At 51.7% G+C, this 20,899-nt stretch overlaps 1 protein-coding gene across 1 annotated transcript in view; it reads right to left on the reverse strand.

The window, feature by feature from the left end:
• The window catches only part of SLC9A1 (solute carrier family 9 member A1), a 68,414-nt gene that overhangs the window by 7,308 nt on the left and 40,207 nt on the right, over positions 1 to 20,899 (reverse strand). Inside the window, exons 2-4 of the mRNA XM_027864831.1 lie at positions 7,405 to 7,865; positions 3,027 to 3,277; positions 547 to 764 (exon numbers count right to left, since the gene is read on the reverse strand). Of these exons, the coding sequence (XP_027720632.1) occupies positions 547 to 764; positions 3,027 to 3,277; positions 7,405 to 7,865 (930 nt within the window). The remainder of the gene's footprint in view (positions 1 to 546; positions 765 to 3,026; positions 3,278 to 7,404; positions 7,866 to 20,899) is intronic.

Genomic DNA, 20,899 nt, shown 5'->3' on the forward strand with positions numbered 1-20,899 from the left:
CAGAGCTGAGGAGGGAGGAGCCTTAGAACATGGAATGTCAGAGCTGGGAGGGCCCTTAGAATATAGGATGTCAGAGCTGGGAGGGGGCCACAGAACACGGGAGGGCCCAAGATATCATTTGCTCTAAGCCCCTCCTCTTACAGATGGAGAAACTGAGGTTGAAGGTCCTAGAAGGTAGGTGCCAGGGCCTTGGGACTCCCAGGTCAGGGCTTTCTTGTGCCACGATTTGGTTTGTACTGTATTAGCTTAAATGTTTATGTCAAGTGTATACATGTGTCCTCTCTTCCCAAAGAGACTGTGAAGTCTGAGGGCAGGGACTGTATCATGTGATTCTCATGTGTCCTCCCAACACAACTTTGCTCCCAGCCCAGGGCACTGCTAAGCTCCTGCAGGGCTCTGTGGCCGCACTGAGGCTTCGCAGCGTGACATCAGGGGCTCCCTTCCCTAAGACTGAGCCCGGGGAAAGTCGCCGGCCTCCTGGACTCCAGCCTTAGGAACTGACAGCTCTCTTTGTCCAGACCCCCCTGCTCCGGCCCGCCCGCTCACCCAGCACCCGTGCAATGAGGCAGAAGAGCAGCGTGCTGATGACAAAGGTCCAGTTCCAGTGGTGGGAGCCGGCCACAGTGGAGACGCCCAGGAAGATGAAGATGAGGGTCTCGCTGATGCTGCTCCACATCTTTAGGAAGTACTTGATGGTGGTGTGGGACTTGTGGGAGATGTTGGCCTCCACATAGGGACGCATCATCACCCCTGAGGCGATGAGCCTGTGGGGACATAGGGCTGGAGGGAGCATCATGGGACCCACAGGCAGGGTCCCCAGGGGAAGACAGGGAGAAGAATGGGGGGTGGCCAGGAGCAGAGTCAGGGCCTCATCTCCCACTCCTATCCCTAGCTGATCACTGTCCCGGTCATCCTTTCCACTCTCTTCTGCTCAAATCCAACCTAACTCAACAAGCACTTGTCACGTGCCACATAATGTCCCAGACAAAATCGAAGTCTTTCCTGCCCTTGAAAAGCTTCCATTCTGTAAATGGAGACGACAGCCCTAGAGAACATTCCACCAGGGTGATGGGCACTATGGGTCGCCAGTCCTGGAGGAACCTTCCCACAGGAGCCCTAATCGGCTCTGTTGGTCCCGACATGCTCCCTGACCCTCAAAGCCCCTCCCACCAAGAAAGCATGCCTCTTCTGGCCGCTCATGCCTCTCCCCTGTGGGGTTCTGTCACCCTCCTCAGGAGAGGCCCAGACCACAGGCTCTCCAAGGGCAGGACCACTCTTTCCCCTTAGTCAGGGGTAGCACTGGGGGCATTTTCCTACTGGCTTCCTGTACGGTAGACTAGCAAAAGGATCTGCCTCAAATGCCATCCAAAGTCCTCTACAGCTCCTCCTGAGAGGATCCTTCCTTCTCCCGGGACACCCAGGCTTGCAAGCTTGGAGCTGGTCATGATTCCTGCTCCCTCAACCCATCCCTGTATCCATCAGTCAACCGAGGCTCTCCTACGTCTACTTTTCTTGCACCTCGCCCCTTCTCTCTACTCAGATAGCCACCACCCAGGAATCTCTGGACCACAGATTTGTGCTGGACAGACCTTTAGGGGTCAAGGTTGACCTCTTTATTTTACAGATGAGAAAAACTAAGGCACAGAGGAAAGAAAGGGACTTACCCAAGGCCACACAGGTTAGTAAATCACAGAGTCAGGATCTGAACCCAGATCCTCTGACTCAGCTCTTTCAAGCTCAGGCTCTCCTTGTCTCTTAAGATCAGACCACAGCCCATGCCCCCAACTAAAAGACCTCCAATGGCATTGGGATAAAATACAATGTCTGGCCTGGCACTGAAAGGCCTCCAGAACCTGGCTCCCAGCTACCACTCTGGTCCTATTTGTAGGACTGCCCTTCACACACTCGCCATTGCAGGCCAACTGGCTAGCTCTGCACCTCCACCTACAGACATTTGGGGGCCCACGTGAGTCCCCATCCCTAGAACAGCTCCCCTTGCTCACCTCTGCCTCATGGAACCCCTGGCTGGCTTCAAGGCAGGCACTCCCGCCTCTGCAAGGCCCTTTCTCATCCCTCAGCTTGCTAGGACACTCTCCCTGCTCTGGAATCACATGGTGTACACTTTGTATTGACGTGCAGTGGGAGAGTACTGGATTGGGAACCAGGAAGACCCAAATTCAAATTCTGCCTCACACCAGCAGGGCAGCCTCAGCTTCCTTTTCTGCAAAATACCTCCTGGGGTTGTTGTCAGGCTCAAACGAGACATAAAATGCTTTGCAAATCTTAAAACACATATAAATGCTAGTTATTATTATTATTGTTGTTATTATTACTCTGAAGACACATGTATTCCACCCCTCTCCCTCAAGGTAGGAACCATTTTGTCTTTGTATTCTCGGGGCCTAGCACTGGGCTGGGCACACCATAGGCAACTAATAAATGCTTGCTGAATGGAACTTATCAAACTTCATCTCTAGCACCAGTTAAAATATGATTTCCGCTCACACTACGCGGCGACCTCCCCACTCAAAGCCTTCCTCAACATCTCCTAGTCATTCGGTAGTAGATGAGAAGCCAGAGATTCTATCACTCACTACCCGTATGACCTTGGCCAAGTTACTTACCCTCCTGGGGTCTCAGTTTCTTGATCTGTAAAATGAGGGGGCCGTGCCAACTCCGACTCCTGGGATATCTGCTCATGCTGCGCCCCTCACTAACCTAAGTGCCACCCTTAAGGGTCATTGCAAGCATGGGACTTGGGTCCTACCTTCGTAGGCAACCATAACCCTCTACTTTCAACCACTTGAAGTTGAGTGACCCTGTCCCCCTAGACTTTGGGAACACACGTTGCTGCATGAAAACTTGTATCCTATTTACCTGTGGCCACTAGGGAGTGTAGCTAGAGGCTGGGCCACAAGGTCTCTTACTTGGCTATGTCAGGTCCGCAAACAATGTACTAAGCACTCAGGGAGAAGGCAGCCTCCCCCCAAAGCAGGTGAGAGGGAGCCCCAGGCCCAGGGACTCACGCCATGATGCCAGACAGGTGAAAGAGCTCAGCTGACAGGTAAGCCATGTAGCTGTAGAGGAAGACGAAGAGCGGCTCGATGACCCGGATGTGGGAGGTGAAGCGGGAGGTGAAGGCCGCGATGATGCCGTAGACCACCCCCACAAACACCCCCCCCAGCGAGACCACGAAGAAGCTCAGGAAGCCCAGGACGATGTCGACGAGCGTCACTTGGTCAATGCCGGCAAATTCTTCAAAGAGATGGTACAGCACCTGGGGAGGCCGGGGGCAAAGCTCAGCAAAGAGGACAGGTGTGCCTGCCCTGCTGGGAAGGGGGCTAGGCCGGGGCCAGAGAGCTGGGCACTGGGCTTCTCTCTGCCACTAACTAGTTTTATCACCTCGGACAAATCCCTTTCTCCTTCTGGGTTTCTGGATGCTTCTCTGTAAAATGAGGGAGTTGAACTGAATGCTTTATTTCTAGCTCTGACATTCTGGGTTCTAAGGTCCCTCCCAGCTGTGACATTCTGGGTTCTAAGGTCCATCCCAGCTGTGACATTCTGGGTTCTAAGGGCCCTCCCAGTTCTGACATCCTGGGTTCTAAGGTCCTCTCAATTGTGACATTTTGTGATCTAAGGTCCCTTCCAGAGCTAATTTAAGTTTCTAAGGTCTCTTACAACCTTTACATTCTATAGATTTAGAGCTGCAATGGATCTCTAGGATCATCTAGATTAACCATCTCATTTACTTTAACATTCTACGTTCCAGGGACCCTTCTAGCTCTGACATTCTGAGATTCTCTTTCCAGATGGCCTCTAGAATAGGATTCTGTTCCTAGAATAGGGAATAAACATTTCTATATCTAGTACCCACCATGTGCCAGGCACTGTGCTAAGCACCTTACAATTATTATCTCATTTGATCCTTGCAACAACCCCGGGAGGTAGGGGCTATTATGATCCCTATTTTACAGTTGAGGAAACTGAGGCAAACAGTGGTTAAGTGACTTGCCAGAGTCACATAGCTAGGAAGTGACTGAGGTCACATTTGAACTCAGGTCTTCCTGACTCCAAGCTCAGCATGCTAGCCACTACACCACCAGGTGAAAAAAATCAGTATCAATGGCAGTAACAGAGGCCATTTCTTCACCTGTCATCTGTTTAGTACTTTATAATTCTAAGGCAGGGTGGCATAGGTTAAAAAGAGAAGAATTAGAGTTGGAGGCCCTGAAACAGAGGCCCCACAAGTGACTACCCGCATGATTTTAGACATGCAATTTCTCCTCTCTGAGGTTCAAGGTTCCTCGTTTGTAACATGGCTGTGCTAGCTGGTGTCTAAGATCTTCTCCAGATGAGTCCTGTGATCCTCAGGACCTGCCACGATCCAGAGGGATTCTACCCGGCCCTCACAACATAATCCTGGGAGCTCCATGGGCAGGGGTGGGCTGAGCAGGTTACAAGGCCTGGGAGGGCCTTTAGAGATCATCTCGCCTAATCTCATGTCCCCCCCAGGGTAATCACATTCATTTGTGGCCTGTTCTCCTTCAAAAAATATATACAAACATTTTAGGGAAATTAGCAAAAAGTCCAACAAACTGAGTCTGTCCCTGACGGTAAGAGTTAGAAAAAGGGGATGCCGGGACCAGCTAGGTTGCTTGCTGAGCGCACCCTGGCTCCTGAATTAACTGTGTTCTTTCGTGTCCTTCCCCTGTGAAAGAAGGACTTCTGGTCCCTTGGCTGGGGTCAGGTTGCTCAGAATGGGGATGCAAATCCTCTTCCTATGCCCTGGGCAGTGAGCTTCGGGGGCTGGTGAGCGCTCAGCCACGTGTGGCAGCTTATTTCAACATCATTGAGGACTCAAGTGTTTTTAAGCGCAGTTGTGACTTATGTTAGCAGAGGTCAGGCTTTGGCCCAGGGAGTCTCTGAAGGCTTCTTCTAGCTCTCCTACATGTACACGGAGGCCCTCTGCCTGTAAACCCAGGGCTCCCTCCCCACGGTCAACATCCCTCAGGTCCAACTTTACTGAGCTCCATCTCTGGATCACAGAGGCTGGAACAAAAGCATGTCTAGTAAAAGGGGCAAGTCACACCGGCATTTCATTCATAGTCTAACTTCATTTTACAGATGAGGAAACTGAGGCCCAGAGAGGGGAAGTGACCCCTAAGGATACATAACTAAGAAGTCACAAAGGGCAGGGGTGGGGAACCTGTGGCCTTCTAGAGCCCTTTTTGTTCTGGAAAATTTGGATTCAGTCAAAAGGCCACACTTAAGGATCTAGAAGGCCACATGTGGCCTCAAGGCCACAGGTTCCCCACCCCTGGTCCAAGAGGTCTCTCTATCACAGCATCGCTGCTGCTGACGCCCATTTGACAGATGAGGACATGGAAGCTTCACAAGGTCACATAATAAATTAAGGGTTAAGCAGGGATGAGAAGCCAAATCTCCCAACTCCAGTCCAACATGGGGAAATTAGCAGGGTGGGGCTTTTTTTCCCTAAACTGGGCAGGGCTCTGCCTGGAAGCTACAGTCTCTCTGCCAAATAAATTCTCTTCTGATTGTGTGTTTGTGCTCCTGGTCACGGCCTCAGTGACTCTGGGAGGAGGGGTAAGAGAGCAATGAGCTCTAAGCGACCCTGCTGCCCCTCACCAAAGCCCACCTACCCCTGGGGCTGAGTGCTCCCCACCTTTCTCTTTCTTTCTATACAACCCTCTCATTTCTTCTGTGGGTGTCTAGGGACACAAGCAGTTTCTTCATCCTATGTTCCCAGGGGCAAGTTTCCCCTCTCACCGTGGCTAAGCTATGATTGAACCTCAGGCTTCCATGATGCAGGCCTGCTCAGAGACTCGAGGGGTCTCTGGCTGTCATCCCTCTGCAGGGGCTCCTTCCTAGAGCAGCCCTGGAAGGCCTAAGGCCAAAGCCTCTCCACTGTGAGTTTGGAGCATTGAACAAGGGGAAGTGAAGGCTGTGGTCAGCCACATACTACTGTCCTTCCTGAGTGCTCCAGCTCCTGGGGCAGAGATAAGAAGTGGAGAGAAGGCAGAGGGACACGTGTTCTTTCCTCCTGGAGAGTGAGTCCAGGAAAGGATTCCAGCAAGGAGATGAGAAAGCATCTGACCCAGCCCATACCCCAGGCACCATCTCTCTGTCTCTGCTCAACATCCCTAACAAGAGACTGAACAGTTTTCGCCTGAACACCTTTAAAGATGGGGAACTCTACCCCCAAAAGCTGCCCATTCCACTCTTGGATAGCTCGAACCATTAAGTATCTGAGCAAAAACTGCATCTCTGGGTAACCTTCCCTAATAAGGGGGCCTTGCAGAATATGTGATCTTACATGACGGCCTTCCAAATATCTGAAAATAGTGATGATATTTCCAAGAAGTCTTCTCTCTCTCTCTGCATCAAATACCCCAAATTTCTTCAACTAGCCTGCTTATGACATGTTTCTATTGCAGTTGCTGCCCGCTGGAGCTCATACCTGCTTCTGTGCGTCTCCTCCCTAGAAAGCAGCGCCCGTCCAGGGCGATGGTGGTCAGACCAGGCAGAAGATGCCAGAAAGGACTATCACCACTGCCTTCATCTCTGTCCCATTGTCTGGGTTCACTGGACTAGGCCAAGTGTTGCAGCCTGCTGAGATCTTTTGGGGATTTGAGTCTCGTGTTCCGAACTGTTCACTATCCCTGACAGCTTCGGGTCCTCTGCAAGGACTCAAACGCTGGTAGCCCTCCTGGAGCACAGGAGAGGGTATACATCCCTGTACAGCAATCAGCTTCCAAATCCCGGCTGTTCTACTACTTCCGGAACATCTCCTCCTCCCTCCCCTCCAAGCTCAGGCCATGCCTGTGTAAGGGCCTGCTAACTACACTTTGGCCTCCAGTTGATCCCCTCTTGAACCTATCCTTCACTCCACTGTACAAATCATGGCTAAGCTCTTGCCTACGATCCTCCTGTGACAGCAAAGCCCTTTCCTGTCTGCCGGCTCCGCGAGCCCTGGGAGGCCTTCTCTCCCACATACACAGGATGTTCCAGTCCAAGTGGCTTATTCTCCATCGGTGTTTCTCATCCTGCCCTCTCCTGCCTGACAGCTCTTCCATCCCCCATGACCACAACCAAGAGTCTTTTTCTTGACTTCTTTCAAGACCCAGTGTAGTTCCTTCCTCCTCCAGGAAACCGTGCCCAACTCCCCCAGCCCCAAAGAAAGAGCTCTCCTCGGCACATAATTTCCTCCTGCCCTTGGGTACCAACTCCTTCCCCATTGGACCATAAGGTCCTTGAGATCAGTTACGCCTCATGTCTCGTTGTATCTCCAACGCCAAGAGCAGGGCCTCGCCTTGGGTACACGTGCGTGTCTGAATCTGGGTTGGTTTGGAAGGGCCTCCCCCCATGCCCCATCCCCACACTCACAACGGTGACAGCGTCATTGAGCAGGGACTCCCCGAACACGAGGATGTGCAGCAGCTCATTGATGTGGATTTCCTCAAACACGGCCAGCACGGCAACGGGGTCCACGGCTGAGATGATGCTGCCAAACAGCAGGTTCTCCAGGAGGCCGATCTCATTGATTTGGGGGCCCCCGACCATGCACACGGCGTACATGAGCCCACCGAGGAAGAAGGCATTCCACAGCGTGCCCACCACGGCGAATATCAGGATGGTGCCCAGGTTCTCTGTGAATGGGCGCAGGGGCAGGAAGTAGCCAGCATCCAGGATGATGGGGGGCAAGAGGAAGAGGAAAAAGATCTTCGACTCCAGGACGGGCGGGCTCTCCCCGACCCCTTTAATCAGGCCCCCCACCAGCAGCCCCACCACGATCAGCAGGCAGCTCTCGGGGACGATGTTGGAGATGGTGGGGATCACGTGGAAACCTGCAGGAGAAGAACAAGAGGAGCTCATGTTTCTCTGCCCACAGCGGCCCCACGAGTTAGGAAAGGAAGGTCGAGGCGCCCCAAAAGCAGGCAGCACGAGGGAGTGGAGACAACACCTCCTCTCAATCACAGCAGGGAGTCTGACTCCCTCTGCACCCAAACCACCACTCTGCGGCCTACCACCAGGGAGACCTTGGCAAGGTCCTTTCTCCTCTCCAAGCCTCACTTTCCACCTCTACAAAGGGAGGGGGTTGGGCTACGTGTCCTTTGAGGTCTCTTTCAATTCTGAATGTGACGATTCTGTTCCTCTATGACTCACTCAAGGTCACAGCTAAATAGGAGATATTAGATGGAAGAAGCAGGGGTTCACCCGCCCCGGAGACACCATAGAAGGGAAGAGAAATGGATTCTGAGCTCACTGGGTGCAGAGCACTGTGGAAATGTAACCTGCATGGGATGCTCCTTCCCCTAAGGAAGGGGACACAGATACAGTCAAGGAAACTGAGGCTCAGAGAGGCTAAATGACTTGGCTATAGTCCCAAGTCAAGCATAGATAGATAGGAGATGCTGGGATCACAGGATCACAGGATCACAGATTTAGGTCCTCAAAGGACTCCAAGCCCAACCCTCTCATTTCACAGATGAGCAGAGTGAGGCAGACAGAGGTTTGCTCATTCAAAAAGCTATCAAGTGCCTGAGGCATCCTCTGTAGTAGGGTCTCAAACCATTATGAACGCGTACATTCAGTCCCAAGTCACTGCTGGAGGGAGAAAAAGCTCAGGACTCAGGGAGGCTCCCCAGAAAGCCTAGGTCAGATGAAGTGCCCTAAGGCCTCATGAGGAAACTGCTCAGGACCAGAGGACAAAGGGTGCTTGGAGGAGAATGAGGTCTCCTGGTCTATCCCTTAAAGAGGTCCAGGAGCCAAGCTGGGGGCCTGATGCTGTCACTTGCTTGGGTCAGTTTAGCTCATGAGTCATTTTCCATTGAGGAGGCCAAGAGCTGTGTCCCTGTCCCTTACAGTCAAAGGGCACGAGAGCAGCCCACTTTCCTCTGAAACCCTCTCACCCCTCCCGCACCAGTGCTCTCTCCTGTGTGTCTGGAGCAGAGGAAAAATGCCCCCACAGGAACAGAATGCCCTAGCCAAGTATCAGCTTCTACATAGAGAGGGACCTGCAAGGTCAAGGCATCCAGTCTCCTGCCTCTCAAACAGCCCAGAAAGAAAGTCCTTTTCTGCAGAGCAGCCCCCAAAATCTCTGGCATCGGCTTTATGCTTTGCTGGCTTCTCTAGCTGGGGAGTCTTTTTAAATGGGCAGACCAAATCCCCCTTGCTGTGGAGTGGAATCCTTCCAGCTGCCTGACTTCTCTTTTGGGGGGCATAGGTGGTGGTAGTGTTAGCACAGTAAGAGCTAAAGAAATGTGGACTCCTTCCATGGAGTGTCACAGGGTCCTAGACTTGGAATTCAAAGGGACCTCTCCAATCCCTCATCACGTAGATGAAGAAACTGGGGCCTGGAGAAGTGTGACTTATCCAAGGTCACATAGGTAGTAAGGGAATAGAATCAGAATTCAAATCCAGGTCCTTTATCACCAAAGCAAACATATCTTCCACTCAACCACAATGAGTCTCTGTCATAGCCATGACAGGGCAGTGACTATCCTGTCTACGGTACCACAGGAACAGAGGATTAAAGAAAAAAAGTCTCCATCTCTCTAAAATATCACCTTGGTTTCCAGATACATCTCTCCCCATTCTGTCTCCCAGAAAGTCACCTCCTACAACAAAGAAAAAAATCACCCCAGTCCAGCAAAGCGAATCTGATGTTACATGCAACGTTCTGTACCCTCCATCCCACACTTCTGCAAAAGAAAAGAAGGAAGTGCTTTCTCATACCTTTCTTGGGGAGCCAAGCTTGAAAATTATAATTTTAAGGCACTTCGTTTTGTTTTTTTAAACCACAGGATTTACAGTTGGAATGGACCTTAAAGATTAGTCCCACCCTCTTCATTTTACAGATGAGTAAACTGAGGCTCAGGGAGGGGAGCTGACTTGGCCAAGGCAACGCAAGGAGGACCGGGGTCTCCTGCCTCTTAGTCCTACCCTCTTTCAACCAAGCCCTACCTGACATACCTTTGCATACCAATTCCGACTTTATGAAACACATTCCCATTCTAACTCCATTCATTCACTCACACCCTCTCCCATTCATTCCAGTCAACAGACATTTATTTGCTAAGCACCAGTTACCACAGTTACATGACCTGGGGCTGGAGGGAAAACAGAGCTTTCAGTCTAGCACAGGGATAAGGCAGGGCATCCAAGCACGCCCCCACAAAGGCCAGGCAGGAACCAAGGCAAGAGCAACAGTGTGTGGGGGGCAGCGGGGGCCGGTTACGCCCAGAATTGTGACCTCTCAGAGCAGGAAAGGACTGGGGGGGGCACCCAGTCCAACCAGCACCCCAACAGGGATCCCCAGTTCCCCTGCCTTATCACTGTGGCCCATCCCACGGAAGCCACACCCAAGCCTCCCCAAGAGCCCCACGGAATAGGCCAAAGGCAGGCCAAGGGGGCAGCATCAGCCTCACTGCACCCAGGAGCCCTGGCCCGCTGGACTCAAAGCCAGGTCTCCTGACTGTGGACACAGGCTTCTTCCCACTACTCCACGCTTCCCTTCAGACTCATCCTGCTGAGATCCAGCACAAAACCAGTAACTGGTCATACTCATAAAGCACTTGATTGGTGTTGACTGGTTGGCAAAGCGCTTGCCTCATGTTACCTCAACTGAGCCTCACCCGGGGAAGGCAGTCTTGTTCTAGTCACCCCCATTTCCTAGAAGAGGAACTAGGCGTAGAGAGCCCCGTCCCCTGCCCAGGGTCACACAGCTAGGAGTGTCTCCCCTGGGTCTGGAAAAAGACTGTGCGCCTCCCTGCGCACCCCAACTCCCCCATTCATTTGTGGAGACTGAGGAGGATGCCCATTTCCTCTGGTGTAGTACCAGATATACAGCAGGCACTTAATAAATGCTTGCTGATTGAGTGATTGAAGACATTCTTGTTTTCAACCTCTGAACCAGTTTTGTTTCCTGCTGCTCTTGGGGAGGGGAAGCAGGTGGCTTGTCAGGATTACTGGGTGTCCGATAGGGAAGCTATGAGGAAGTAATTCAGAGGAACCAAGATTTCTAGATAGAAGAAACTACCGAGGCCACCTAGTTTGACCTCCTTATTATACAGATCTGTAAAATGGGGATAATGATAACACCTATCTCCCAGGGCTGTTTTAAGGATAAAATAAGGCAACATTTGTAACATGCCAATTACAGAAAAGCTGGCTATTACTGCAGATGAGCAAATCAAGGCCCAAAAGTGTGGGTAAAGTGACCTGCCTGAGGTCACACAGGCAAGAAGTGATAGGGCCAGGACGGAGGTGCAGGTCCTGGGACCCCAAATCCTGCCCTCTCCATGGCACCATGTTGGAATGGCTGCCTCCAGTGGGGCAGACACAGTGAGAACAGGAAGGCAGACTTTTCTTCCAAGTGAATCTCCAGGAAGCCCACCTGGCCTCCAGCCCCAGTGTTTCAAGGCCCCTGGGCCCTCTCCAGAAGAAAGATACAAGATCTGGCTCCCAGGAATCCCTATCTCTAACATAGGAAGGGATAAAAATGCAAGCTCCCTAGTCTCCCTGGTGCAGAGGGTAAGGAAGGGAATAAGTATTTAATAACATAGCACCTACTATGTGCTAGGCACTGTGCTAAGTGCTTTCTACCTATTGAAGGACAGGTATAACACAATCTGGCCCTAGGCTGAGGGAAAGGAATACCTGAAAATAAAAGAGAGACATAGAGAGAGACAGAGAGAAACAGAGACACAGAGAGACCGAGACACAGAGCGACAGAGACACAGAGGGACACAGACACAGACAAACAGAGAGAATATGCAAGAGAATTGCTCTCAGACACTGAAGTGTGAGGAATATGGAAGGAAGACAATGTGGAGCCATATTTTGGCTCTGCTACTAATCCAAGTGTGACCTTGAGGCAGGACCCTTCACTTTTCTTGGCCTGTTACCTCATCTACATAAGATGACCACAAATGTCCCTTCCAGCTCTAAAGTCTATGAAATCTATCTCTCCCCCCTTTTAAAATGTTTCATGTGGCCTTTTTATGTAACTGTCACTTTCCCATAACCCCCCCTGCCCCCATAATCTCCCTTGTAACTGAGAAGCAAAAACAAGCAAAATAAATCACTGTACTGGCTGCATGTGAAAATGTATGCCTCATTCTGTACCCACTGTTCACCACTTCTCTCTCCTAAGAGGTGGGGTTTGATGCTTCATTATCTGTTTTTGTCTTTGTTTTTTTGCTTTTTGGTGAGGCAATCGGGGTTAAGTGACTTGCCCAGGGTCACACAGCTAGTACGTGTCAAGTGTCTGAGGTCACATTTGAACTCAAGTCCTCCTGACTCCAGAGCCAGTGCTCTATGCACTGCACCACCTAGCTGCCCCCATCTGTTTTTTAATGTCCTGAATTACTGAGCCTCCTTCTCCAGCTCACTCTGTGTGTGTGTGTGTGTGTGTGTGTCTTTCTGGGTGTGTGTGTGTCTCTCTGTGTCTCTGTCTCTCTCACACACACACACACACACACACACACACACTCTACCCTTCTCACTCCTTGCCCCAATTAACTGCTCCACCCAGAGCAGACCCCTTGCTTGATGGCCCATCTGGGTCTGCCCGTCCTCTCCGGCCTTTCCTCAGGCTTATGCCTACTGCCTGGAATGCTTTCCCTTCACACCCCTCCCCGAATGAAGCTTTCTCCTCTTGCTTCCTGACCCCCCTCACCTAGAACATCAGTTCCTTGAGGGTGAGGACCGATTTTTGTCTAGGTAGCCCCAGAACCTCCCACAGTGCACTGCACGTAGTCAGAACGGCCTCTGTGCTTGTTGGCTTGGATGTGACTGTTCTTAGTCTAGGGACCAAAGGATTTAGGGCTGGAGAGCATCTTACAAACTGTCTAGTTCACCTGTATTTTGCAGAGCAGAAGCTAAGGCCTAGACAAGTGACTTGCCCAAGATCACAAGGCTCTTCCCTGGAAAAACTAGCCCCCGCACCCCTCCCCTGATTTCAAAGGTGGTGCTCCTTCTGTCAGTACCCCACATCCTTGAGCAGACAGTATCTGTGCTGCTCAGGACCCTTCGTGCCGCTGACAACAGCGACAGAGACCATGCCACAATGGCAGCCTACCCTTCTGGAAGGAGGCGTTCTGAGAGCCAGGCTTCTGCAGACCCTGTCCCCAAACACCCCAAATCCTTTGGTACCTATGAATGCCAACTTTCTAGAGAGCAAAGAGAGTAGGTAGTCCATCCTCGGTGTAGCAGGAAAAGCACTGGTTTTACCCTCAGAAGACCTGTGTTTGAATCCTGGCAACGATCGCTAACTCACTTTGTGAAAATGGGCAAGTCATTCACTCTCTCCTAGGGACTTGGTTTTCTCACCCAGAGTGAGGGCAGCTTAGCTAGGTGACTTCTTAAGGCCCTGATATTTCACCATTTGAAAGTCTCTCCCCCTCGTGAGGGGCCCCGAAAGGGTGAGCGTGACCGCCATATTGCTTGGCCCACACTAGGTGCCTGCCGTACCCTGAGCGGCTCGGCAAGGACCTGCCTCTTGGACATCCCACGCTGCATCCTTCAGGACCCTCCAACCTCTGCCCAGATGCGTGGCCAGACTCAGGATACCAGGCATCGGTAGTGATGCTGGGGCGCCTGAGGAAGGGAGGTGGAGTTAGAGGGAAAGCCAAGGTCCAATTGAGTGCTGCTGGGTCACAGGTTAAACACCCCAGCAGGATGAACTCCACCTCAGAAGGCTGCCAAAGGCTTGGTCCCTGGCCATGGAGGATAGGATGTTTTCCCTCCTGTTCTGCCCGACAGTGTGATTATGAAAAAAATTAACTGACCAGGATGAACAGATTTCACCGAATACTAGCTCTGCGGAACCTGGCCCCCACAGCTGCTCCCACTCAGCAAGAAGGGTTTATTTACATCTCCTTCCCATCTCCGTCTGCTGAGACAAGCAAGACGCTCCTGCACGGGCCTCCCTCACGTCATTGCCTCTGTTGCTAAGGGGACCAGACACTGCTCGGTTACCGTTTTCCATCCCTCCTCCCTGACACAGGCAGGAGGCAGGGGACTGTGGCCCAGGCAGAGCACCATCCCGGGCCTGGTATTTGCTGGCCAGCAGGATGCCCATGGGCTGGCATGAGCCCCTGGAAGGGGCCAGGGGGTCCTGGAGAACCAGCTCTGGCTCCCTCTGGGACTTCATCTCAGCCAGGCCCCAGGGACTCCTGCACAACACAATCATTCCATTTCTTCAGTTCCCCCCTTGAATGCCCCAGCAACAAGGCAGCTGTCTGGAGGAATGTAGGTGGAAGACAGAGAGGTATCTGGGTGGGTGGGGGTGGTAATAAGGGGAGAGCCAGCACGGCAGTTTAGGGCTGCACTGGGCCATACTGAGCCTAGAGGGTTCAAGAATTCTTTGGACTCACAGTTCTCCCACCTTTGGCCACTTTGTATTTTACCTCGAAATTGTGGTCTATTATTAGATATCATAAAAATCCTACTGATTGCAGGCCCAGCTCAGACGCTGCTGCCTCCTCCTCCTCCGGGAAGCCTTCTCAGATCAACCAGTCCGGAAGTAATCAATCAGTCCCTCCTCGGACGTCCTGTGGCATGGATCATACTCTGCTGTGACACAGATGTATGCGCCCATGGCTTATCTCCAGCAAATGATGAGTAAGCAAGTAGTGAGTGCAGAATCAGAGCCAGGCACTGGGGGAGATAAAGAGTCCAGATAAGACAAAATCTCACCGGCAGGGCATGCCTATGAAACCTTGGGCCAAGTACAGTGTCATACACAGAATCACACATTTATAGCTGGCAGGTACTTCAACAGGCCCGGGCCTTTCATTGGACAGAGGAGGAAACTGAGGCCTAGAGAGACTAAGTGCTTGTCCCAAACCCCCATTAGAAATGGCACAGCCAGGATTTGAACTTGGGCCATCAAGACCTCTTCCCACTGTGCCCTGCTGCTTACCCCACCCCACCCCACCCAAGGCTTTCTTTGCGCATAGTAAGCACTCCAATATTTGCTGAATGAGTAACCTCTCATTGCCTTCTCTCCCTCATTCAACAGTTCCCATTAACGAGAAGCTGGCACTGAAAGTCCTATGCCAGGGAACATGCCCTGCCCAAAAGTTGTGGACCAGGTAGGTGTGGTGCCCGTACAGAGTTGAGGCTGGACCAGCCATCAAACAAGGTTAACAAGGCTGGGATTGTGGCTCTCTCTCAGGGGTCAATGAGTCTTGTATACAGAGAAACCTCCTCTTTGGCCAACAGCTGGGGTGAACAAGCAACCCTTATCCTCAGACTGGCAGGCTCTGAACATCTCCGCCCCACCAGAAGCTAGGGCTCCCATCTCCATGCCAGGGATGGAGTGCTCTTTCCATAAGGTCAACGTGCCGGAAGCCACAGGTGCTACAGGGAGGGAAGGGGACCATAAGGAAACCGACTTGGCAGCCAGATGCGGCAGGAAAGCATAACAGCTTTGAGATCTTAGGGTTGCTATTGTTCAGTCATTTTGGTCACGTCCACCTCTTTGTGGTGGTTTTCTTGGCAAAGATTCCTTCTCTAGCTCATTTTACAAAGGAGGAAACTGAGGCAGACAGGGTGAAGTGACTTGCCCAGGGTCACCCAGCTAGTGAGTGACTGAGGCTGGATTTGAACTCAGGTCTTTCTGACTTCCCAGGCATGGCGCTCTGTGCCCTACATTGCCCCCTAGAAGCCCATGAAATCTTAAGGACCTGAGTTTAAATCATGGTTTTACGACTTGAGAGGTAGCCTGGTGTCATCGAGAGAGAAGCCAGGAAGCCCTGAGTTCAAGTCCCATCTCTGACATATAATGATCCCGCGTGACCCTGGGTGCAAGCTGCTGACTTTCACTGGTAGGAGTTTTTTCACCCAAAGAATTGCCTAAACCAAAGAAATTCTTGCAGCCTGAACACGCTCTGCCACAATGCTAAGGTGGGCGTGTTGGGGCTGGAATGACTAGCCCCAGAGACTGCAGGAAGGGCTAGCTTTGATGGGAAGAACTGGCTGAAACACGCCCTGCTGAAGCCACAGGTGCTGACCTGGAAAAGGCTGGAGCTGCCTCCTCCAGCCCCACTGCTGGACTTCTCAAGGACTCACTCCATTCCGGGCACCGGCTGAAGCGGCAGAGAGACCGAGACCAGAAAAGGGCAAAGACACCTGTCCTCTACGAGCTCCTGCTCTGGCACACACAGATGTACAGCCGTAACGCGCACAGAAAGAACGGCCACTGGTTGGGGTAGGGGGAGGACACTCACACGTAGAAAGGCTTTATGTGGGAGGTGGTGCTGAAGCTGAGACTTGGACGGCGCTAGGGACGCCAGCAGGCAGACGGAGGAGGAAGGGGCATTTCAGGCAGGGGGTCAGCAAAGGGAAGGAGGGAGGAGAAGACGGGGAACGGTAGGCGACTATGGCTGGATCTCAGAGCCAGGAGGGAGAGAGTAATGTATAAGATGGCTAGAAACGCAGGGAGGGCAGGCAAAAAAGAGTGTTCAGTGTCAAACAAAGGAATCTATACTAGATTCTAGAGGAAAATTGGGAGCTGCTGGAGTTTGGTAAACAGAGGAGGTGACGTCATCTGTCCTGGGTTAGGAAAATTATTTGGTGGCGGCTGTGGAAGATGGACCGGAGAGAATTTTACAAATGAAGAAACTGAGGCCCAAGGACCCAAGTCACAAGGAGCAGATCTGGGATGTGCGGGTGGTCTTCTGGCCCCCAAATCCAATTCCTACTTTTCCCTCTGCACCAAACGGAGCTGTACTCAGGCTCTGCATCTCCCCTGGGGCTGAGCAGGCTTTTACACACTCACAGCAGGTGGTACATATGCTGTTCGCATTTAAATGAATCAAAGTTGGTTGGCTGGTGAATTTAGAGAAGGAAGGGGCAGGGCTCTGCCCCTATGGATGACAGAGTCATGCTGTGGTCACCAGGCCTGATGCAAGTGAAGATAGGAAAGGGGGGGCTACTTTGGCCACCACTAATGGCTACCCCAATTAAGGGTCTCTTGGGATAAAGTGATTGTGCTTTGTGACATTACAATTCTGTATCATGTAAGGGATTTTTGGTCTTCTTTTCCCCATAAGTTCTAGGAAAGTCCTTTCTCCAAAGCCCAAACTTGACTAGCAAGAGGAGTCCCAACAAAAACCAGGAGACTTGGGAGGGGACTGGTGCAATCCAAGGGCCTAGGCACAGCAGCAGGAGAGAGACAAAAAGGACCCTAACCCAACAGAGTGGGCCCGGAGCCTGGCATCCCCCACTCCTAATTCAGCCCTTCCATCTCACAAATCATGCCACCACTGCTGAGGGGTTAAGGGGGTAGGTAAGGAAGGAGGTGGATGGCTCAGCACAAGTCAACCTTTGGATCCTGAGAATGCCTCCTGGCATGGGTCCTGCAGACTGCTGGAATTGAGAGCTAGAAGGGGTTTCAGAGATCATCTGATCTACCCCCACGCCCTCTCTTACAGGTGAGACAGAGATGAGGAGCCTTGGCCAGTCACACGGCTAGCTAGGAAGTGGCCGGGGTGAGAAGGTCCCTGACTCCAAATCTGAGCTCTTGTCACCACAGCACAAATGGAAAAACCTACCAGATGATGGTGGGTGGGGGAAGAGGAGGGGGAGGGGGGAGGGAGGAGGAAGGAGGGAGAGGGGGATGTTATACACCATACCAAGAGAGAAGGTGAAGGCTTTCTCCGCTGATGGCCAACAGGCTGGGCAGGTTTTTCAACACTACCCTTATCTCATTCTCCTTCAACTGCAGCCTTTAGGGCTATCGTACCAGTTATTGGGCTGGGCCCAGTGGATGCTGGGGCCACTCTGCATTGTCATTGAATAGAAATCACTGTCATCTGGAAATGAGAAGAGGTAAACAGAAGACAATGCCCTTGGACAGAGTGCCTAGGACGTCCCTGGGGGCAGGCCTGGCCCAGGACAAAGCCCACTACTCAGCAGAGTCCCAGGCCTGCCCAACAGGCTGGAGTGTAGTAAGGACCTAGGCAAGAATCCTAGCTCTTCTATTTACTAGCTATATGACCACGGCCAAGTTGCTTCACTCTCTGGGCCGCAGTTTCCTCATCTGTGAAATGGGCTATTGGATTAGATGACTGCCTAGCGTCCTTCCCGATGATACTATGTTTTATAGTTTTCTGCCTCCATGCTTTTGCTTACACCTTTCCCTACCCAGCTAAAAATGGCCATTCTTCATCTGATTTCAAAGTACAGTATGATGTTTCTACCTTTTTTTAGGCATATACATTCTAATTTGTATTATATTTATTTGTGTAAGTGTTGAATTTCCCCAGCAACCAGTAAGCTGGCTCGATCTCGCTCTCTCTCCTCTCCCTCCCCCTCCCCCTCCCCATCTCTTCCTCCTCCTCCTTCCCCCACCCTCTTCTCTCCGAGCACTCAGGAGTAGCAGGTGTTTGCTGAATCCAGTAACTGCAAAAGGAGTTCAGGAGGAAGGCTCATGGAAACAGAGACACAAGGTGGGCCTTGAAGGATGGGAAAGATTCAGAAATGGGGGCAGGGGTACATGCAGAGCTTAGCGGAGCAGTGCAGCACCTTGAGTCAGAAGACCTGGGTTCAAGTCCAGCCTGTGATATCTGTGATGCTTACTAATCGGGCCAAGTTTGGCAAGTCACTCAACTGAGTCTAGAAAATGAGAACACATCCTCACTGGGCTGTGAGGAAAAGATTAGTGGGAGATGGGGTTGAAAACGTTGGCTGGGGCAATCTGGGGCCTTAAATACCAGGATGAGAACTTGCGAGGCAGAGGAAACAGCTACAGTCTCTTTCATTTCCTTCAATAACCCTTTTGCAGCAGGTAAAATAATTCTCTCCCCTCCTTCAGACATCTTTGAGATGCCTGCCTAGCACCAGCCCACATCCACCTTTGGCCTCAGTCTGGCATTACCAACTCAGCTCAACAGTCTACCTGTTCTTCACCCACCACCCTCCACCTCACACTTATAGATCTCACCTCCCCCCTTCCCCTGGAGGCCCAGAGCAGAGAAAGTGGCATCAGGACCCCAGGGTACGAATTCCAGTTCTGCTAGCTGGGTCTCAGTTTCTTCATCTATGAAATGAGGAGGCTGGACCTTTCTATTATAACTTCTATGACTCGATGATACCTAGTAGCAGACCCTCCCCCACTTCCACCTCCAGCACCCCCAGGTGCCAGGAAGAAAAAGGCCCCAATTTGTGCCGTTCAGTCCTTGAAGGGTTAATGCTATGTATGACTCATGTTGGAAACAGGCTTCAGCAGGAAAGTAAACAGCTTATGTGTGTTAATGAGAGAAGGGAGGATGCCAGAGCAAGGGATAGAGCCTATAAAACAGTGACCCCAGCCCAGGGGCCAGTAAGAACCAAGGAGGCAGATACCGTAAACCACCCCCACCCCCCATGGGCAAGAGCTGCATGGTGGGGGGGGAGGGGCGGGGCTGGCCCACAGGGGAGCTGGCAAGGACCACTTGAGGCTCTAGGCCTGTTCTAATTAAGTGCAGAACAAAACCAAAGAACACCCCTGGATCAAGCACCTCTCTGCCCGGGCCTTTAGCTTCCAGGACCAGAACAAGGCCATGAGGCTGGTTTACCATAGAATCCTAGATCTCTCTCAAGGTCATCAAGGACAACTCGACAAAGTACTTTGAGATGTTCAGTAAGAGGAATGATGGCTTTGGACTCTTGGATGAAGGGGGGAGGGGATCTGGTTGCTTTTTTACCACACCCTTGTTCCTGCCCATGGGGTAACCTTTTCATTAGAATCACACCCCAGCAAAGGTAACAGGGATACATGCTCAGCTCTCTCTTGGAATGATTTCTTAGGAGGTCACCAATGGGTTTCCCAATCCCCTTGCTTTCTATGCTAAGGGTTGGGGAGAATGGGGGAAGGGTTTCTGAGCTCAGAACCCATGCCTTGCCTTATCTCACCCAGCCAGTCCACAAGCTGCCCAGGCTAACCATTTCTACTTTCAGACAGGTAGGTCAGGGTGGGGTACGTGGGGGAAGGGGAAGAAGAGGGACCAGAGAGCTTGCCAAGATAGTTATGAAGAATCAAGAAAACCCGGAGCCAGCCTAGCCCCCTGAAATGTGGAACCAGGGGGAGTTTGCATAAAGTACATTCCCAAAAGAAGGGGCTGGGTTGGGGGCAAGGAAGCTGAATCAGCAATGCAATGTTTCTAGAAATGACAAAGCCCTAGTAGAAAATCTGGTTGGGGGAGGGAATAGAATCTTGGGGGGAAACTGAAAGAAATGCAAGAGACACAGGATTCTTGTGTGTGTGTAACAGAAAAAACATGTTCAGCCTAATTTTGTTTCTTGATCATGTTTGTGACTGTGTAGGGGAAGGAAGCAGTGGGAGGTTTGGGGGGGGGTGTGGAGAAGGGGAGACAAGAGAGAGACCCCGCCGTTAGCAGAACTATGAGCCTTCAGGGACCTAGGGAGCTGTGTCCCATTTTCTGCTGTCTGATCCCAAAGCCACTCTGCAGGAAGGAGGGGGAGGGGAAGGTGAGTCAGAGAAGTGGATGACGCGAAGACAGAAAGGTCCCCCCTCCACAGTCCTAGCCCAGCAGGGCCCAGGGACCGGTGCTGACTGCACCTTAAGTCTGGAGCCCTTCGTGGGGGTCTTGCCACTTCACTTCCTATGCAGTCACAGAAGCATTCTGGGCTTCCATTTTTCACCCAAAAAATGGAGATACTTCCTAACTACCTTTCCCAAGAGACTGTGGTGAAGATCTAGTGAGATGGTTTATATAAACAATGCCCATATCATCTTATCTAAGTTGGAAAATGCTTCATAAATGTGATTTATCCACTCCAAATCAAATCCACAATCAGGGAGGCAAGGAAACAAACGTGGCATGATGGCATGGGCACCGAGATGTGGAGTTAGGGGGCCTGGGTCCAA

Source organism: Vombatus ursinus, unplaced genomic scaffold (assembly GCF_900497805.2).
Source record: "Vombatus ursinus unplaced genomic scaffold, bare-nosed wombat genome assembly UNPS02014777.1, whole genome shotgun sequence".
In the NCBI taxonomy this organism is placed as follows: domain Eukaryota; kingdom Metazoa; phylum Chordata; class Mammalia; order Diprotodontia; family Vombatidae; genus Vombatus; species Vombatus ursinus.